General features: G+C 42.2%; 1 protein-coding gene across 2 annotated transcripts in view; it reads left to right on the forward strand.

The window, feature by feature from the left end:
• Atxn10 (ataxin 10) overlaps nt 1-21,936 on the forward strand; it is a 122,627-nt gene that overhangs the window by 49,987 nt on the left and 50,704 nt on the right. For both annotated transcript variants that reach the window (XM_021216379.2, XM_029548100.1), the window contains exons 7-9: nt 202-367; nt 4,779-4,887; nt 7,290-7,459. In XM_021216379.2, coding sequence (XP_021072038.1) covers nt 202-367; nt 4,779-4,887; nt 7,290-7,459 — 445 coding nt within the window. The remainder of the gene's footprint in view (nt 1-201; nt 368-4,778; nt 4,888-7,289; nt 7,460-21,936) is intronic.

Raw genomic sequence — 21,936 nt, forward strand, 5'->3', positions numbered from 1 at the left:
AGGAAAGTTCTTGCTGCTATTAAGTCACATAGAAGACACTTAAAAAATATTTTTTTAAAAACTGGCAATCGATAGCTTTATTAATAAAAGCTTTTCCTAGCTAGATATTAAAGTAAAGTTAAAGAAGAATGAGCGTAACTCTTAAACTCAGTATTGCACAGCAGACATGTTATGTACTCAAGTGGAACTCCTCTTTTTCAGGATCACACTGTTAGACATTGTGATAGCCAAGATAGTGGGTGAAGAGCAGCTGACAAAGGATGACATCTCTATATTTTTGCGCCATGCCGAGTTGATTGCAAACTCATTTATGGATCAGAGTAGGAACGTGCTGAAGTTGACCTCAGAACCTCACACGGAGGATAAGGTAAGGAGACAGATCGTGGCCTGGAGGGGAAGAGCAGACAGGTTTTCTAGTTTATTCAAGATGTCTATGGGATTTCTTTTTTAAAAGGTTTTAAAGATTTGTCTTTATTTATGTGTGTGTGTTTTGTTGCCTGTGGAGGCCAAAAAGAAGGTGTGAGATCCTCTGGAGTGAGAGTTACAGGTGATTGTAGGGCCACCTAGGTGAGTGTTAGGGACTGAATATGGGTCCTCTGGGAGAGCTCTTCATTGATGACCCATCTCTCCAGCCCCTATGGAAAGGTTTTAAGTGAACTCTGAGTGATAGGTGGCTTTGTTAGAGAACTTAGAAACTATAGATAAGGGGGAACCCTGCCCTCATTAATAGCTTGTAAAATAACTCTGTTGATACTTTTAAGCATGGATCCACAGGCATGTGTTAAAGACACATACATAGATGGGTTTTGTGCCATTTGCCTATCAGTTCCATAGACATTTAACACACATTCTGAATGAGTTTATGGATGGGTCATCCCTGTAATGAGATGTGGAGATTGTTTCTGCTTTTGCTCATCGTTGTAAGTGCCCGTACTCTCCTGCTGCTCTTATAGAGGCCCTGAGCTAGCTTCCCAGTGCCCACCTGGCAGCTGACAACCATCTACAATTCCGCTTTTCGGAAATGTAACATCTTCTTGGACGCTGAGGGCATACAGCAGGCAGGTGAAATTTCATGCATATAAAAGAATAAATCTTTTAAAATAAAACAGAAAACAAACAAATAACTTCTCAGTACAGGTTTCTGAGCTGTTTTTTAAAAGTTTATTTTTTACCTAGGGTAGGCGCTTTCTAACTCCACCCCTCCTGCACCCCCTTCCACCTCCTCCCCCAGTTAACCCTGGTCACATTCTCCTTTCTTGACCCCTTCTCTACTAAAGGCTACTGAAACTACTTGGCAGTAATTCTATCTTACCTTTTCACTGGAAAACCTCTGCTTGGACCTATTTCTTTGGCCTTTCCTTTGAGTTAAAGTCAGAATTGTTCTCTCTTTGACACTGCTCAGTAGCAGAATAGAAGCATCTCTGGAACCAAATGAAAGACGACCCCAAAGCAGCATGAGAGCAGGTGGGTAAGCTGAACTAGGGTGCTATTTCTGTGAGATTTAGTAGTAGGTTAGACTCATGGATAATGGCAGAGAACAGGTCACATGTTCGTTGGGACTTAAGTCAGGGGTCACTGTAATTTCACAGGGACACAGGCAACTTTTTGAAATGTTAGGCTTAGTTGTGTAGTTTGATAGGCCCTGTTTTGTATACTTAAAGGTATGTATTACATATAAACCATACCTCAGTGAATCAGATTTTAAATACCTTTTAGTGGTTGATGCTGGAGTGCTGTTGGCCGTGGTTTGGTGCGTGAGCTCAGACTCCAGGGTGGACTCAGCATGGAAAGGTGTGCAGCGAGGCAGAAACGAGATCCGGGTGTGCTCTGGGCAGTGACGTGCGAGCCTGGGAATTCCTTCACTTCTAGTGTAATTGGAAAGTCATGTTTGTGATACTTTGTCACAGTGAGAGTGCACTGCCTTCTTTGTGGCTGAATTCAAAGGCAGTGATTGGTGTCTTTGTTGCCTTCAGATAGACAAGAGGACACCTCAGCACTGATTTACCTTTCTGGGGACAGTTGTTTTTTTTCCAGCAGGGGGAGCAGTGAGGTGTGGTTGAAAAATATTTAAAACTTAATTTTCTAGGAAACATTAAAAAAAAAAATCTTTCAATATTTGTTAAATCACATCTGACTTTAAATTGTTCACAAGACTTGTGTTTAAAGTAATTTTAGTATTATAGTGAGATACACCTGCGCTCGCTCGCTCTCTCTCTCTCTCTCTCTCTCTCTCTCTCTCTCTCTCTCTGTGTATACACATGTGTGCAGGATCACGTGCGTGAGAGTGTGTGACGCATGCAGGGGATCTGCACATGTTCATGTGTGCATTTGAAGAAGCCAAGGCGGATGTCAGGTGTCTTCCTTTGTTGCTTTCCATCCTGCTGTCTTGAAACAGGGTCGTTACTGAGCTGGTAGCTTGCCCTTTGGCTAGGCTGATGGGCTTTGGCTCACTCTGGGTCTCCTGCCTTTTCCCCAGTGCTGGGTTCTAGGCACGTGCAGTTTTTTCACATGGTACCAAGGATTCAAACTCTGGTCCTCAAGCTTGCGTATGCTCTCACCCGCTGATCCATTGCTTCAGCCTCTAATTTTTTATGGAGAAAAGTTTATATTTTCCCTTCAAATAGTTTCTATAAGGGAGGAGGAATCATGCAAATTTGCATATACTATACTTTGAGACAGAAATGGGGATAAAAAGCTACAATAGGCTTGAAGCAATATTCCAGTATACCATGTTCTCAATCCTAGGCTGGAGCTGGTGGATGCTGACTGCTGAGAGTCCGTTGTTCATTCATTTCTAGGTATTTATGGCCTGGCTTTTGGTTGGTTTTCAGGGTCATCGTGGAAGTTAGTGAATGCACATCAGGGCTCTCTGCCTTGTCTCTGCCAGCCACTGGCCAGCACGGGCGCCACTAGTGATTTCTTAGGAGGACAAGACAGTTAATACAATTAATAACATTTTCAGAAGACTATGACTGAAAATAGCTGTGTTTATTGAGGTTTTTTTCCATGTAGTTTGAAAACACTGAGGCTTTCTTCATGTGCTTCTTTGCAGAGTAGTTGAGTGTTCAGCATCCATGCTAGTCCTTTGCTGTACTTTATATACCCATTTCCAGGGTTGATACAAATGTAGTATGCTGTCATAGGCTAAGGTTAAGTTTACTTACTCATCCTGAACCTCGCCTTTCCCTTGAAAGGTTTCTATTTCCTGATTCCTGTGCACTTTCAGAATTGTCGTTAGTTGGAGTGGTTTGTAGTCATTTGGTTCTTGCAGCCCCATATTAAGCAACTTTTCGCAGTAGCAATTAGTATGAGCCCATGGAATGAGTAAGAATGGCATCTCTGATTGCACGGACTGATAAGGATCATGTTTTTGCCCTTTCACTTTTGCTCATATTTAACTTTTCTGTAAACAGTTCTTTAGCTGATGTCAGTGAGACAAAGTTAAGAAATTTCTGGTTTGCCCAGCTCCCTCTGTTCTGCAGAGCCATTTGTCAGTTTGTGTTGTACGAAGACTTTCCTTGTGTGTCGCCCCTTATGTTGCTTCGTCTCCTTTTCACAGTGGTGAGTGCACTGTTGTCTAGCGTGGCTTTTCCACACATGTGGCTGTCTCTCCTTCCATTTGATTCACTGGGTGTGTTATTCTTTTTTAAAGAGTTTTAGCCTTTACAAATTTTGTAATCATTTACTTACTAATTTATTTATTTGGCCCTGTAAGGTGTGGCATGTGTATGTGCCTGCAGGAGTGTGGAGGTCATAGGACAACTTGGGAGAATCAGTTCTCTCCTTCCAACCTGTTGATATCAGGGACCAAGCTTTGGTTGTGTGTGGCTTGGGAGCGTGAACCTTTACCTGCCAAGCACTGTCAGTGGCTCTGCTGAATGTTTGTCAAAAGTCGAGGGAGGTTTCACTATTTAGACATAGTTATTTTTCTCCTAGATTCCATGTTACTGACAGAAAGGAAGTCAGTTTAATCCCATCTAACGTATCCCCATTTAAGCCATTAAGTTTCTTGTATTAATTATGCTAACATTATTTGTGGTATATCACTTAAAAAATTATTTTTTTGGCTGGGTGGTTGTGTTGCACACTTTTAATCCCAGCACTTGAGAGGCAGAGACAGGTAGATCTCTGAGTTCGAGGCCAGCCTGACCTACAGAGTGAGTTCTAGGTCACCCAAGACTACACAGAGAAACCACAAAACAAAAGTCTCTTAAGGGCTGGAGAATTGGCTCAGCACTGATAGCTTGTACTATTCTTTCAGAGGACCTAAGTTTAGTTCTCCACTCACAACTGTCTCTAACTAAGTGCTTTTGGGTTCTGTGGGCACCTGCACATACACTCACACACATACACACATACTTATTATATATATATAATTAAAGATATTAAAACTTACTCTCTTGAAACAAGAGTAAAGCTAGGGCTATGGAGATAAGAAGTGCTAGCCATATAGGCTTTGGGTGCTGAATTTGGTTCCCAGAACTCAATGTGAAAAAACCTGGTGTGGTGGTGTGCTCTTGTAGTCCCAGCACTGAGGAGGCAGAACACAAGAGCTTTGCTGTCTCTTTACTCAAAGAAGACACATAATGACATACAACCCTGCCCCCGTGATGGGGTGGATAGTGGTCCTTCAAGACCATTCCAGCAGGTCTTTTTCTCTCTGCACATAGATGTGTCCCTCACATGGAATTTGTTAGAGCATTTTATTCTCTCGCTGCTATTTATAAGTCAATGTTGAAATTCTGGTTACCAGCAAGGAGGTTTTCTTGTCGTTTTAGGAAGCCCTGGTTACGATTCGGCTCCTGGATGTCTTGTGTGAAATGACATCCAACACTGAGCTTCTCGGCTACCTACAGGTTTTTCCTGGCCTGATGGAACGCGTGATTGGTGAGTGAACTGGCACACACAGGACTTCCAGTTAAGAAATCTTCAAAATACTCTGTGGTATAAGTTCAAACTCAAGCCCTTATCTTTGGTGTTTTCACTTGAGAGTCTTTGAACTGTTTTCTTGGATGGAGTTATGATATAATGATGACAGCTCAGGTTGCTCAAGCTGAGGCCACATTGTTTCTTCCCTGATGTGGAGCTGGGGTCCTGGTTTGTAGTGTGATGACTAAGCAGGCCCTTCTGTAAATACCTACGGAGTCACTTCAGAGGAATGTTTGCGACGAAATTGAGGATGGGGATTTGCAAATGATAAGATTGAGTTTTGTAAACTTATTTTGCCAGAAGTTTTATTTATAAAATCTGGTAATAGATTTTCTCCAGTTATACTTTTTTTTAATTAATTAATTAATTAATTAATTTATTTATTTATTTATGTAAGCACACTGTAGCTGTCTTCAGACACTCCAGAAAGGGGAGTCAGATCTTGTTCAGGGTGGTTGTGAGCCACCATGTGGTTGCTGGGATTTGAACTCAGGACCTTCGGCAGAACAGTCGGGTGCTCTTACCCGCTGAGCCATCTCACCAGCCCTCCAGTTATACTTTTGAGAACAAAGAAAGAGTGTTTCACTCACATTATAGATTTACTCTTCTTTTTTGTTTTTTTTGTTTTTTTCGAGACAGGGTTTCTCTGTGTAGTTCTGGCTACACACTCACTCTGTAGACCAGGCTGGCCTTGAACTCAGAAATCCGCCTGCTTCTGCCTCCCAAGTGCTGGGATTAAAGGCTTGCGCCACCATGCCCGGCTTATAGATTTATTCTTAAAACACGAAGCCTTTTATGGTTAGGAAGACATTATTTGAAACATTACTGACTTTACTCAAAAGCTGCTTACAAATCAAGTTCACTAGAACCTTGGTTCGTATGGATACCCAGCCCTAGGTTTTGCTTGTCAATGTCCAGTGCTTTCCTTAAAAAAAAGGGGGGGGGGGCTGGTGAGATGGCTCAGTAGATAAGAGCACCCAACTGTTCTTCCGAAGGTCCGGAATTTAAATCCCAGCAACCACATGATGGCTCACAACCATCCGTAACAAGATCTGATGTCCTCTTCTGGAGTGTCTGAAGACAGCTACAGTGTACTTACATATAATAATAAAAAAAAAAAAAGTCAGGTACTTTTTCATGGATGTCTTTATATCCACAAATGTAGTTGAGCTAGCAGTGATCTGTAGAGGGCACTTAGCATTCCATCCCAGAGTTATATGTTTTTGGTTTTTCAAGACAGGTTTTCTCTGTGTAGCCCTGACTGCCCTGAAGCACACTCTGTAGACCAGACTGGCCTTAAACTCACAGAGATCCACCTGCCTCTGCCTCTGCCTCTGCCTCTGCCTCTGCCTCTGCCTCTGCCTCTGCCTCTGCCTCTGCCTCTGCCTCTGCCTCTGCCTCTGCCTCTGCCTCTGNCTCTGCCTCTCTGCCTCTGCCTCTCTGCCTCTGCCTCTCTGCCTCTGCCTCTCTGCCTCTCTGCCTCTCTGCCTCTGCCTCTCTGCCTCTGCCTCTGCCTCTCTGCCTCTGCCTCTGCCTCTGCCTCTGCCTCTGCCTCTGCCTCTGCCTCTGCCTCAGCCTCCCAAGTGATCAGATTAATGACATGTGCCATCACATCTGACTGAGTGCAGTACTTTTACTGATAATCAGATTAAGTTACCAAACAGGGACTCACTCTGAAGCGAGGACAAATGTAGATTGCCATCCATCTCTGCCCAGTGAGCTTCTCTGCATCTGGTTGCTTCATGGAAAACTGTGAAAGTGATATCTGCATTTAATGGGAGTATTCAGAGGGTTAAATAAAATAATATGGAAAATGTGTAAGTCCTGTTTCTATAGACTGGCAGACTGTCTGTTTCTATAGGCTGCTAGGGATATTCATAGTTTATAGCAATATTATTTCTTGTGATTATAGCTAATGTCAATCCATGGCTGAATTTCATATTTTGGCTGTTGAGAAAGCTTTAAGTCATTACTGAAACCTCTTGTGATTTACACTTACTTCTAAGTTATCACATTAGCTTTTGTGTAGATCATTTGAAATCGAAAATCATTTTGTAAGAAAAAATAGTTGCAAAATTTTAGCTAAGTTTCCTTTGTGGATAGATAGAAAGGCCAAGTGAGGCTAGTTGTTATGATCAGACTTTACAAACAGGAATGTAAAGGGAAAGAAGTGGCCTGGTTCTCGTTACTGCTGCTGGGTTTCTGGGCACACTAGGCAAGGGCTCTCCTTTGTCCCTCACACAAATCATTACTGAAGATGGTTGGCACATACTTTATCTTAATCCATTAGGTTTGTTTATAGAGAACTTAGATACTGTGCTAATTTCTTATGGAAAATGAATTATACTCATTTGCTCTAGATGTTCTACGAGTGATTCATGAAGTTGGAAAGGAAAGCACGAACATCTTCAGTCCCTCCGACTCTCTAAAAGCAGAGGGTGACATCGAACACATGACTGAAGGGTTTAAGTCTCATCTCATCCGTCTGATTGGAAATCTGTGCTACAAGAATAAAGAAAATCAAGACAAAGTAAGATTATTTCTTGGTGTGCCACATATAACTGTTGAAAATATGCCTTTTAGAATTTAGACTATCTTCTCTCTGGGCAAGGGGGCATATAAAGTTCTTAGGTGAGTTCTTAGAAAATTGATTAGAAAGAATATCTATAGGTTAATATGTAACATAAATAGAATATTACATATTTTTTCTACAAATAAGCATGGTAGGTCATACTTGAAATTTTTTATCTTATTTTAGTGCTGTGTGTGTGTTACATATATAGTGTAAGACGTGTAGGCACATGTTTCCCAGCACACACATGTGAAGTTGCTCTTCTCCTTTCAACATCCATTATGGAAATTAGGTTGAGAGGCTGTGCACAAATGTTTTTATCTGCTGAGCCATGTGGCCAGCCCCATACGTCACATTCTTTTACTTTAGGGTCTGTATTTTTATAGCTTTTGCATTGTTGTTCTCCTGACTGTATTTGGGGCATTCTCCTTTCTTGTAAATTAGTAATGTTTGTCTGAAGTCTGTTTATTTAAGACTCTATTATGATGTAGGAAACAGTCAATAAAATAAAAGCAAAGACAAGCCAGGCATAGAGGCAAGTGGATCTCTGTGTAGTTCTAGGCTGTCTAGAACCATGGAGTGAGGTCTGGTCTCAAAAACCAAACAAAGAACAGCATCAGACAGTGATGAGCAAGTGTGGCAAGTTTTCTAGGACTACACATTTCAGAAACGTGGAGCTGAGCGTGCTGACACAAACATGGTATCCGTGCCCTGGGAGGACCCCGTCCCACAGAGGGAGGGAGGGAGGGAGGGAGGGAGGGAGGGAGAAAAAGAGAGGGCAAGGAAGAAAAAAGGGAGGGAGGGAGGGAGGGAGGGAGGGGAGGAAAAAAAAAATAACAAAAAACCTGGCCTTTACTGTAAGGAAAAGCCTTGGTTGCGCATCCTCTGTCTCTGGGTGAATAGTCCCCTGACCTAAGTCTTTTAAACTAGGTCTTTTAAATCACATAAAAACCTGGCAGGCTCCAAACAGGTAAGCTGAGGATAAAATAATTATTAGAAATCTGAGTTGTCAGACTCTAGAATTTACATTTAAGTCAACTAAAATAAGTGTTCACACAAACAAACAAACATACAAATAATACTCTTTAGAGGACTATAATGTAAGTAAGGGTTCCATAGCATGGTTTATACAATGTCTAGCATCCAAAACAGAATCACCCGACCTACAGGAAAATGTACTCTATTGTTAAAAGAACTATTAATCAAAAGAAGCTGACTGCAAACCAAGGATTTTAAAGAAGCAGTAATAGTGAATGGACAATATGTATTATATGAATGAAAAGATATAATAAAAATAGAGACTAAAAGATAGAAATTTTAGAAATGAAAAATGTAGTATCTGAAATTAAAAGGTTTATGAATTCTTATCAGTACCACAGAGATGGCCGGGAAGTATGCATATTGATCTGATAGTAGGAGTCATCCCTTCTGAAAAGGATAGGGATGGGGTAAGAGTGAAGGCACAGAGAGCCTTTGTAATATGCCAAAATTGTTAACAGTTCTCACAGTCTGTTACATGCTAGTGGGTTATGCTTTGTCCAGTGTGTGTACAATTAGGATATTCCTCCTCATAAAGCAGGCATGTATCTTCAACCACTGACGTCCTCTTAGAAACTTACTGGACTGATCTTTGTAAAAGAACATTAATGGAGAATAAGACACTTTACTTTTTAATAACCCAAATGCCTTTCTTTAGGAGCACACCACAGGTGAGTTCTTTTGTCAGTGATTATTTTGTTGCTAATTTGGAGTGGCCTCTTACAGGAACATGATGTAGTAACATAAGCCTTTCTCATATAGGCTTATGAGATAGTTCCTAAGAGTCGAGAGCAGGTTGCACCCTAAGTGAATGTGGAGTGTAGCCAAGTGCTATGCGGAGGGCTCTGGGGCCCACGGGAAGCTGCTGGTGTGTTCTGTAGTAGAGCAAACATTCTGGAGAGCATGAAGGATTCATTCTCTGAGTGTGAGAACGCCTCTCTACCCCAGTGTCTTTCCTGTGCTAACAAAAGGCTTGAACCTGAAAGTATTACTGACCCCTCCTCCCTTATGTTCCGGAAGCTTCTTTATTCTTGTAGCTCAATCCTGATTCCAGTTGGATAATGAAATGTATTTTCCTTGCTTATTTTTTCCTGCAAGGGATTAAGTTCAGTAGCTTAAAAAAAACTTGTTGTAGTTCTGGGAAAGCGGCTGTTTGGGGAATAGCTCTTTCTGTGTGAGTCACTAGTTCCCTGTCTGTAGTTGAGGTGATTTGTTTGCCTTCTATGCAAATTGGAGCCTTCGGATACATTTGGCTTTAGATTTCCCAGACTAGATACAGGTCCAGGGTAGGGGGATTTGTCTCATCTCACTAAAAGAAGAAAGGCACGGATGGTTTCTTTGTTCAGTGCTGCATGGCTACATCATGTCTTCTTACAGGTTTGTCAGCGCCAACCTCTGAGCAGCCTTGCAGAGCAGGTTTTGCTGGGGACAGCAAAGGAGAGGCTATCCAGTGGTGTGTAGGCAGAACCCAGAGTAGAATTTAGACTGCTCATTGTCCATCAGTGCTGACTAATGAACTAATGATTGATTGAATAACGACTGGATTAGCATGTGCTAATATCTTCCATTGAGCCACTGTAGCATAGGCCAGGGTTCCAGAGTCCTTACTGTCTGCCACGAGAAGAGCCACCTTCTATAATCTTTCCCTGTGCTAGCATCATGTGGACTTCCCACCTTCTTTTTCTTTTTCTTTTTTTTTCTTTTTCATTCTCTTTTTTTCTTTTCCTCTTTCTCTTTCTCTCTCTCTCTCTCTCTCTCTCTCTCTCTCTCTCTCTCTCTTTCTCTTTCTCTTTCTCTTTCTCTTTTCCCTTTTGTTTTTCACAGGGTTTCTCTGTGTCCTGGAACACAGGCTGTCCTGGAATTCACTGTCCAGACTGGCCTCGAATTCAGAGATTCACCTGCCCCTGTCTCCCAAGTGCTGAAATTAAAGGCATGCACCACTACCTCCCAGTCCTGTCTACTTTCTCATCCATATGTTCTCCAGTTGCTCTTTTAGAACTGCTGGTCACACGGAGCTTTGTGAACCTTTGGAAACTTCAGACCAGCCAGAATCAGGTTCTTCTCTACTGAGCCTTCCCTTGATGGGTTGCTTTTCTACCTTACTCTGCATATGCAATTGGTTTCTGTATGTGGATATATCTTGGTATGTATCTCAACAGATATATACTTATATTTTGCTTTTACTTGTCTTTGGTGTGTGTAGATTAACCACTATGGCAATATGGAGTATGCTCCAGGAATCATTTGTAAAACAAAGACTATGTGATATGTGAAATTTTTCATTATGGCTCACCTTTACCATAACAGGCTAGATCTGTTTACAACTATACTCAACCCCAGACTTCCTTCCTGTCTTCCACTGCTCTATCACTCTTTCATAAAACTCTTTCTATATGTCTGTTGCTGAGAAATGAGTTGTACCCAATCTTTGCATGGATCTTGAGCTGATCATTCTGTTGTACAGGTGATGGGTTGCTGAACCCTAATTGCATTTGGCCTTCTTTCCCAGGCCATGGTGTATGTCTGCCCATCTTCTCAAGGCTCAGTCCTGTGACTGTGCCTAGTCTCTTAGATCTACAAAGTAAGTTGTGTTCTGTTGCTGTCCTTACAACAGGCAGTGGCTTGCAGTAGTGCAGACATAACTAAAATTCAGTGAACACAAAGTGGCTCCTTGGTCAGCCACCCACTGACTGTAGTGCCATCAGTTCTGTTCTCAGCTTCCTTGCTTCAGATGGAGGGTGCTGTACTTGCTATAGGGTCTGAATGTGACAGGATCTGACACACTACTTAGACTCTCCATGGACCTGAGCCTCCCTCTCAGCCTGTTGATGGATAGATTTAGTTCATTCATCATCTCCCAACTATATGACTTAAAAAAGTTTTATTACATTTATTTTTTTTTTTTTGCAGGAGTGGGTGGTCTGTGTGTCTGTGTATGCATGTTATGGCATGAGTATGGAAGTCAGACCACTTGTAGGAGTTGGTTCTCTTTCCACTATGTGGGTTCTGGGTTTTGAACTTAGGTTTGGTGGCAAGTTCTTTTATCCACTGAGCCATGTGACTGACCCTCAAATATATATATATATTTAAATAGAAATTGTAGATAACATGCCATAGGAATTTACTAAGTATAAAGTAAATTAATCTTGATACCTTTTCTTCTAGGTGGGGCTTGTTTGGGGAAGTACTGAAAGCATGTAAGGAAATTTTCCTTGGGACGAGAGTACTTTTTTTTCTTGTCAGGTCTACCACGAATGCTTTTCTAGTTGAATTTTTCTCTTGGCATTTTCCACTGAAGAGGAGAAGTATTTTCTATATCTATTCTAAAATGTATTCTAGAACAGTCTTAAAGTATAGGTGGACACACACACATACACACACTTATTCATTTATTTAATGTGTGCTCAAATATGCATTAAATGGACATTTAAACTGTGGACAAACAGACAAAAGAGGACAGCTTTTGTCAGTCAGGTCTGTCCTTTACCCGTATGGATTCTACAAATAGAGTTCATCAAGCACAAGCAGGCTCCCTTACTTCTTGAGCCACCAGCCCTGGAGGAACTTTTCAGTCTCAGGTCTGTGTCCTCCTGCCTGCACTGTGCTCTCAGAGTTACAGCGTATTGATTTGATGATTGAGTGTATAGACAAGATCTGGCTTGCTTAGAATTCCACTTCTTTGTAATATAATCCAAGTTCAAGAAATATGTCAAAATTCATAAATCAAGCTGTCACCATTAGTTTCTTAAACTTACAGTTCCTGCTACAGAAAGTGAAATTAAAATTCCTATCTTGAGGATACATTCAGAGATTTAGTTTGTTGCAGCTGTACTCTTTTTTTTTAAAGGCATAGAGGAAGGCCACAGTGGTAGCTCGATGGTAGACCATCTGCCTCGCCTGTGTAGGGCCCTACATTCAATCCCTAGTACTGCCAAAAAAGTTAAAGCACTGCTGATGCTTTATTGTTTGACTTCAGGACTCCTCCTTTTCTGTTTTGTAATAGGCATAGTCAGCTTGTTCTTGAGTGGGAGGGGCACGGCATGCTTTAAAAGGGAGCCTTACAGGAACAGCAGGAGCCATCAGTTGCTGTTACTACTGCATGCCAGGGGTCCATGGTTTGTGTCTCCTCATGCTACCCTACTGCCAGATGAGTCAAGCTGCACTCCAGGATCAGTGAGAAGCCTGTCCCAGAGGGCAAGGTGGGGAGTGATGGAGGAGGGCACCTGATGCCAACGTCCAGCCTTCCTGCGCTCATGCAGCAGGCTTGGTTTTTAGCTTGTTTAGTTTTTTCTTGCAGCACCTGAAAGTTAAGAGGACCAGAATTCTTTAACATGCACACACACCCACCCCCACACACAGAGGCATGGATCTAGAGGTCCTGTTTGTCCCTGACAGGAGGAAAATGGCAGTTCCTGGTGACTGTAGCCAGTCTTTTGTCCCCTTGCACAGTCCGTGCACACGTCCTTACCATGCTCAGCCATTCTGGGGTTTATCAGAATGTCAAATCAGCTCTTATAGAAAAAAAGTAAAACATTAGCATATGATCTGGGGAATTTTACTAAGAAAAATAATTAAAAACTCATATCGAAGTGACTAGGGGCATTCTTGAGTGCATATCAATTCGTCAGTGTAAAAGAGAGGCAGAGGCAAGGAGACAAAAATGGACAGATTATTCCTGCAGTGTGTTGGGTTTCTTTTTTTCTGCTGCAAAGGAATAAGATTTGTATTTACCTTCTGCTGGTTTGGGCATGTTAGCTTTTGGTGAATGAGTGTGTGTTTCACATTTCTATTGCATGTCAGAATCTAATGAAAACCCAAGTATTTTCGACACTGTAAAGTTTCTATCTCTGTAGCCCTCATTAGTTTGGGAAATGGGAAAGTTTTTATTTCAAGGGTTAAACTAGCTCCTTCCATTTCTGAGGGAGTAAAAAGGATGGAACTGCCTAGCATACATCTAAAACGTCAGTCTTTGGCATGGTAGCAAAGGATCAGAGTTATATTCTTATAAATACTTAAAAAAATCATAAAAAATAAAAAATCAGTTTTGAAGTAATTATCTGGCATCTCTTCCATTCAAAGCTTATCTTATTTTGGTAGAATTTAATTTCATACTGTTCTATTCTAGTAGAAGAATGGCATTGAGTCTTACATGCTGTGATGTTTAACTCAAGTCTATGTTACTGCTGTGTAGCAGTTGAAATGAGACCATTTCTAGTCTGTTCTCCAGACAGGAGCTGCCACACTGTTCTGTCATCATGGTAGAGACCTGTAGTTTAGTTCAAGTATGTATTTGCCATCTGCTATGCACCAGCTGGTGTTCTAGACAGTGAGAATGTAGAAATGGATTTGGCATAGTGCCCTCTTGAGGAATTCATGTGCACAGGGAGACAAATGTAAGAATTGAGTGAGTTCTTGAGGCTAGCCTGAGATTGAGTGACTGCGGTGTGTACCAGAGAGATGAGAAGTCTCCACTGAGTTCAAGATGAGCCGGTTGCCTATGTGAACAGATGAGGGAAGCAGGGCACGGGCAGCCTGCTGTGGTCTGGCCTCCCTTACAAGGGGAGTGCAGATGCCTGTGAGCCTGGCTCGTGGCTCAGCACTGGGTTTTGCCAGCTGGCCTCTGCATTCAGCTGGCAGAGCTGAGTGTGAAGACAGTTGTAGCCTTTGGAGGCTATCAGAGCCTTCGTTTCTGAGCCTTCTTGTGCTGTTTTTAGAATGGACTTTCATTGTGCTACCTGCTTACTTACATTTGCTTTTAGTTATTTAAGACAGTTTTATTTGCTCTAGAAGATTGCTATTTCCCTAGACCCTTGTACACCGTTTTTCTCAACTTGTATATCTGTCTTTGTCCTTTTTCACTGCCCTTCTCTCCACTTCCCCATCTCTTCAAGGAACTTTCTCCTAGTGACTTAGGGTTTAATTTGTTCCTGTTCTGTGGGATTGCCTTCTTTAAACATGGAGGGCCCATGGCTCCTGTCTTGTAAGCTTGTCCTCAAACTGTGCTTTGCTTTTGTCTCTACTTCCTGATGTCACAAAAAGTCTATCCACCTCTTGCCAGTTTTAACATTAGAAAAGAATCTGGGGCTGGTGAGATGGCTCAGCACTCACTGCTCTTCCAAAGGTCCTGAGTTTAAATCCCAGCTCACAACCACCCATAATGAGATCTGACGCCCTCTTCTGGTGTGCCTGAAGACAGCTACAGTGTACCTATGTATAATAATATATAAATATATATGTATAATAATAAATAAGTCTTTGGGCCAGAGCGAGCAGGGCGGGCAACCAGAGCAAGTAGGGTTGACCGGAGCTAGCAGAGGTCCTAAAATTCAATTCCTAACAACCACATGGAGGCTCACAACCATCTGTACAGCTACAGTATATTCACATACATAAAATAAAATAAAATAAAATAAAATAAAATAAAATAAATAGAGAGAGAGAGAGAGAGAGAGAGAGAAGAAGGAAGGAAGGAAGGAAGGAAGGAAGGAAGGAAGGAAGGAAAGAAAGAAAGAAAGAAAGAAAGAAAGAAAGAAAGAAAGAAAGAAAGAAAAGATTCTGATCCTATACTGACAGTACAATTTGGACCCATTGCCTGCGTGTGGCAGTTGTCTTCCAGTATTCTGTCTGTAAACGTCTCAGTAAACTGTAGCCCTGTTAAAGGAGGGGTTGGGAGTTTTTCATGAAATACCGGCCTGTGAGCTCCAGAATTTTACTTTCCTTGTCACTGGCCCACTGAAGACCTTTGAGCTACTCCCTCAGCCGTGCTAAAACCCTGTCCTCTGCAGGTCTTACCCAGTTTCATCCTGGGGACTTCTTATTGCTTACTCTGGATTTTCATTTCTGGTTTTTCAAGATTATACAAATGCCCTTCCAAGGGTTAAGCAGAAGACCATATCCTGCCAGTCTCTCAGGAGCTACTGAGAGCCCCTATGAGCCAGGGCCCTGCAGTATTTCCTCTGAACCTTCCTTGATTGCCTGCTTCTTGTATCATTGTCTTCCCTTTAGCACAGTGCATGGAAACTCGATTGTAGATAAAATTTAAATTCCAATGGTTTTGTTTTTTTGTTCCTTCTTTTTTTTTTTTTTTTTTTTTTTTTTTTTTTTTTTTTTGCTTGCTTACTAGACAACTCTTCACATGTTTAATTTTTGAGTCTTACTTCATCTAGGAGGAAGAGGTAATTTTCCTGAGCTCATGTTTGTTGTGAGAACCAAGTCTCATTAGTCCAACAACACCAGTAACAATCTTATTTAAGTGCCTCCAGTATAAAATACTCCAGTGTACTCCAGTGATTATAGCATGGCTTTCTTTAGCCTGTGCTCCTCACAAGCCTGAATTCCACTATGTCATTTGGCCTTTCTCAATTTAGCATATGGGAACCATCTTCTAAGTATACCTCCTTGGTGTCTGGTGGTTGGTTCTCGTCCCTCAGTCCTGTGCTTTGTCCAACAGTGTCACTGGCTCTAGAGCAGGCAGCACCCATGAAGGGTACCAGTAGTGCAGAGGCTGAGGTCCCTGCCAGTTCTTCTTTGCTGTGAGCTTCCATATCCTTCCTCCACAGTGTGGAGGTAGCTTTCTCTTGTTAGCCAGTTTCCTGGTACCCAGCAATGCTTGGTGCTAGGCTCTATAACGAAAATGGCCCCTTTGCTGCCTTATGTAGTACCCAAAGCAAAGCTCCTGCTCTCCCCTGTGTGTGTGCACAGTGCTGGCAAAGCCTGGAGCAGAGTTGCTCATTCATGTAAGCAGAGGGCCAGTGCTGTTTCGCCATCATCTCCGTGTTTTCATTATGTTACAAGTGCCATTGTTTAGCTCTTATTTCCTGTAGTTCAAATTTGTATGAAAATGCTGACACACCTGGATTGAGAAACATTTCAAACCTTAATCATTCTCTTATGTATTTGTGTGAAAGCATTTCTAGTCTTTTCTTGACAATAAACTCTGACCCAGATGGTTAGGAGAGCAAGAGGGAACAGAGGAGCCAGACTTGATGCTGCATTCTCTGTCCCTTCCGCTCGCTCACTTCCTTTATAGTGGCTGCCCTCCTCTCAGCCGTTCCTAAATGGAGGTGGAGGGGGCTGTCGTTGCCCTAGTAACCAGACACCCCATAACTCCTTATCCCACTAACAATAATCATTTGTATGGATTTGGAAGCTCTGTATTTCTTTTCAGGAAAAGTATTAACTTAGGTACTCAGATTGGAAAAACAGACACGTTGAGCCTTAGTCAGGATCTTGCAAAGGCTAGCTCCTTCCCCACTGGAGATCTATAGCGTCAGTGCCAGTAGCACAATGAGCACTGTGCAGTACTTAAAATGTGTCTGGCACCCCTTTGAGCCCTTGCTTTTATCTGTGTATTTATCTTCATGATACTTTTTTGGAGTAGGCACTGTTATCCTATCTTCATTTGCAAACTCAGGTGTGTGGACATTCAGTAACTTGACTGGATCTCATAGAGTCAGTGGTAGGGCACCAGGATCTTGCCAGACACATTCTCAGTTTCCTTAGCTGCTCAGCTCTGGCATGCCCATGGTTAGGAATTGTCACTGGGCACATAGTTATCCAGGGCTGCTGTTCTTAGGGTTTTCTATGGTGTGACATAGGTTTGATTTATATCTGCAGATGGATGTGAGATAACCCATATCTTTCAAGTATGGGAGTTATAGTGGCTTTTGTAAATTAAGCATGAATTCCCTTGGTTTTCCAGATTATTTTAAATTAAGTAATATGGAATACAGTCTTGAAACTTGTATCTTTCCAAAAAAGAAACGTTGATTAAAAGAAAATTAATATATCAACATATTCCACAAGCAGAGTAGACAATTGTTTTTAATCATTTAAGGAAAAAGAACTAAAATATGCACACAAAACAATTGTGACAGAATGACAGGCACTTCCTAAGGCTGCTTCCAGCTTCTGTTTGCCATTTTCTGACTCAGGTGGCTTTGAGGTCCCTCTGAGAGGTATGCCCATCACTGTGCGGTTGGAGCCATTCACAGTTTATCTGTGTGTGTGGGGGGGGGGGAGCGATTCTTCTGTCAGTTGAGTTGCTTATATTTCTTGTATCAGTGACATCTTACATTACACATCCTGCCACAGGTTTCATTTAGCTCATGCTACTCTTGGACATTTCTTTAATTTGTTTAATTCGAAACTAATTTCTGGGAATGATTCATTGCTATTTGCTTAGTAATATAACTAGTGACAATGTCAAATTTACCTGCTGGAAAAATCCAGGAGGAAATGTTTAAATTAAGTCAGTGGCCTGCAGAGTTGGGGACAAGAGGAGGGGTCTGAGCTAAGACTCATTTTCTTTAATCCTGTGCTTGTAATCTGGCTGAGACTGCGGGAGGATGGATCTGCCTGAGGAATGGAATCAGGGAGAGAATTTCCAATGTCCCCCACGACACCTGGGCCTTCTCCACACAGTTGTGAGTGACTGTCCTTTGTAGTGGCAGCCTAGGATAGTCAGCCAGAGGGACTGGGGAAGGCTGAGTTGGCCTGTGGTTGAAGGGTGTTGACAGGACAAGTCTGACTAGTCGGCCAGGCAGGCCACAGGATTAGGGAGGGGAGCAAGGGCATGCTGCGTACCTGCTGTGGTCTCAGCTCTGGAAGCCTCCCTCAGCCTTAGAGGGGCTAAGCAGAAACACCTTCCATAGTGTTCCCTCCTCCGTGGAACACTGGTTCATTGGTTCAAATCATCCTGACCTGAATTCAAAGTCCTGCTGTTGTCCCTTGGGGCACCTAGAAGTGGGGAGTAGAGGATGATTTGTTGAGAACTTGGAGAGTGTTAGAAAAAAAAATCCTTTTTGTCCTTTTAAAATATAATTTTTAATCTTGAGAAATCATTTCTAGCCATTTTAGAAGATCAAATAGCAATCTGGCAAAATGGCTCAGTGTGTAAAGTACTTGTTACATGCCTAATGACCCGAGTTCAATCCTCAGAGCCCACCTGATGTGGAAGGTGAGACGACTCTGACAAGTTGTCACCTGACCTTTACATGCTCTAGTGGCAGACATGCAAGCATCTACATGCACATAATGTATTTCAAAAAATAAGAGAGTATTAATGCATGCAATGTCTAATCTTGGTTGTCATTTTATCACTCCTGGTAGAGGGACCCTGGATGTGGAGCTGTCTCCATCAGATTGGTCTATGGCATTTCTGTGAGGTATTTTCTTGGTTGTTTATTGATGTAGGAAGGCCCAGCCCACTTAGCAGTGCCATCTCTAGGCGGATGGGCCTGAGCTAAATAAAAAGGTGGCTGAACTTGAATCTGAAGAACAAGCCAGTGAGCAGCATTACTCTGTGGTCCAGCCTGCCCTGGCTTCTTTGGATAATGGACTGTAACTTGTAAGGTGAAATGAACCCTTTCCTCTCAAGTTGTTTTGGTCATGGTATTTATCACAGCAACGGGAGTCAGACTAGGACAGTGCAGCAATAGAAAACAGAAGAATTCTCTCGGGTTACTTGATGCTTGGTACTCTTTTTAGAATTATTCTTTACTAGCAATTGTACATATGATTCAGCTTAAATTTACTAGAAAAATAAGCTCTGGCTCCACAAATCTTCAAATATTATCTTCAAATAATCTCATCATTTTAGCCTACACTGAGATGATTTCTACCAAGTCTATTATTTATTAATTTTGTTGAATTTGTAAAACAAAAAAAAAAGGGAACAAAGTTTTGCTTTTGTGATAGACACACAAATTCAAGTTTCAGTTGATACTTACCCAGTGTGTATAGCAGTGACTGACATAGTGACACATTGCTGGCAGGATCCATGGCTTAGTAAGCCCTGGGCTACAGCCAGGTGCCCCTGTGCTGCGTGTACAGCCTACCGTGAGTGTTGTCCCATGCCCTTGTCTGACCTGTGGCTCAGAATGATCACCTTCCCACCTTTCTTACCTCTGAGAAAGGGCCCCAGCTCCCCAGCGAGGCTTTGCTCCATGTGTGGGCGGCTCTGGAATCTGCCTGAAACACTGCTGTCCCTGTTGTAGCAGCTGTGCTAGCCATTTCACACAGAGAATGAAGAAAGGGTTGTATTTAGGAAATTGCACTCTTGGGGGCATGAGATGTTCACCCACCCTAGTGATGTGCTTAGTCCAAAATGCACCTTTATTTAAAATTCAAAATGTCAAATTCAGATTATTGGTCTGCAGACACTGATGTTGCCTAAGGAGCACTGTAGTTTATTTCGAGGCTCCTTTTGTGGTATTTGCTGTGCTAATCTACAACTTTTAGAATTTGTGGTGAGTGCCAGGTTCCCTGCTCTGACAGCTGCTATCTCTAAGGGCTTGTTTTCAGTTGGGTTGCAGGTGTTCATTTAAACATACTGGCCGAGTGCTTGTGTGTGCATGCGCACACCCCAGACAGTGCCAGAAGCTGTAATTTAGAGGTGAGCGGGCAGAGGAGTATGTAGTGTTTTTATCTTCCGGGCATGATCCTGATGTACAGCTTCATGTGACATCTCGTTTTTTTAAAAGCCTGAGGCATCTGTAATCTTTATAGCAAGAATTCTAGCGCTATGTTCGCATTCCAGGCTTGCTGTCTATCCTGCTCCATAAATATACGGCTCTGTGGACTTATAAATCATGACAGTAGGACTCATATCCAAAAAGAAGAGATTTAAATCTTTACAGAGTTTCTAAGATTTAATGTAACTTAGACCTTACTCTGCCTCAGAAGTAACATTCTTATTTAAAGACAGTATGTCTTTGATAGTAACTTTAAAAACCTATTTCCAGAGAAGCAAATATTTCAGAGCATAGTCAACACCAAACTTTGTGCAGTCTGGAGGAAGGAAATAAAACAGGTAATTGCCTGTAAACAGCTCACAGCCTAGAGGAAGACGTGAAAAGCCGAAGATCCTGGATCTGTCTGACTGCAGCCACTTTCCCACCCATTGAGCCGGTGTGGCACTAGGGAGGCCAAGGCTCCTCCAGGTAGCCATGTCACACAGGCTTCCGGATACATGGTATTAAAGAATGCTGTCCTCGGGCCAGATTGACCAGATGGCCACAAGTCCTTCTCAGTTCCTTCTTGCTCTCCCCACCTTCATGAGAGTTCACCCCTGGGGAGGGGCTTCACGTCCATGAACATGAGACCAATGGGAATACATAGCAGTTATTAGAATGTGAGGTGTATTCTTCTCTTTCCTCTCTTTCTTCCCCTGGCCCCTTTCTTCTCCCCCTCTCCCCTCCCCTGCCCCTTCTCTCCTGTCCCTCCTCTTTCCTCTCCTTTCCTTCTCTCTGAAAGGGCCTGGGAGCAGTTGCCCATACCTGATGGTCCTGGCTTCTTTAGTGGCTCCTTTTAGGGAACTTTAAGGCATAGAACAATCCCAACTATAGTTAATGTTCTTACCCTCATCCTGTGCCTTTATTTATCTGTCCTGTAGACTGGGTGTGCCTTGCAGAGGCCCTCACCAACATGGTGCTCTGTGTGTCATGTACATGTGAGAATTTTCAGGGCTACAGGAACTGTTCTGTTCTGCACTCTGTTCCGTAGTTCAGCAAACAGTCACTGAGGGCCTACATTGTGGCAGATATTCCCATAAGTCCTATGGTTCTTGGGCTGGGTGGTATACTGCCATATTCTAAGGTAGCTCGTGATTTGCTGTAGGATATGGTGGTGTAAGATGAGGATGGTGAGCACTGAGGCACGTTAGTAGTAACAGCAGTGATAATACCTGATCTTAGCGCTGCCTGTGTACCAGGCGCCAGGATTGCAGCAGTTTTAAGTGTAGCCACTCACTTCCTGTAATGATAGCTTCACTGGGATACAAAAGAAGACTGAGGGCCTGAGATGACAGGAACAAGCCATCCTATTTGAAAGCCACTTAAATGTGTATGGATTGTTCCTTACTGCAGCATAATGCCACCTACAGCAGCCCCACTTTCCCTGCGGGTTGAGAGGAGCACTGGCCTCTGAGTGTAATGCTAAGTTCTTAGGTGGCAGTTGACTGTTCATTTAGCTGGGCTAACTTAGTAAGTTCTTCTCTCAGACTTGTAACCATGGGCAGTGAATATTCTTTACCAATGTTTTCTGTTAAACTTTTCCAGCATTTCATGTGATACTTTCTTTTATTTTATTTTACATTTTTATTTCTCTGTGTTCTTTATTGGAAAATTAGGTATGAAAGTGGTGACTGATTAAATTGTAATGATGATCTATTAAGATACGAATATGCTTTTAGAAAAAATTATAACTGTAACAAAATCCAGTTCGTTGTAGGACATAGTTTTAGTTTTCCTCCTGACTCTACTGACTAGGGTCATTTTATATGTCTTTTTAAATTGTGTGCCTTTCCCCACTTTGCCTAGTCATTATTAATAACAGCATAAAAACCTTTAAAGTCATACCCCAGGGAATACAGAATTTGGTTGCTCAACATAACTAGC

The sequence above is a fragment of the Mus pahari genome, chromosome 17, assembly GCF_900095145.1.
Source record: "Mus pahari chromosome 17, PAHARI_EIJ_v1.1, whole genome shotgun sequence".
Classification (NCBI taxonomy): domain Eukaryota; kingdom Metazoa; phylum Chordata; class Mammalia; order Rodentia; family Muridae; genus Mus; species Mus pahari.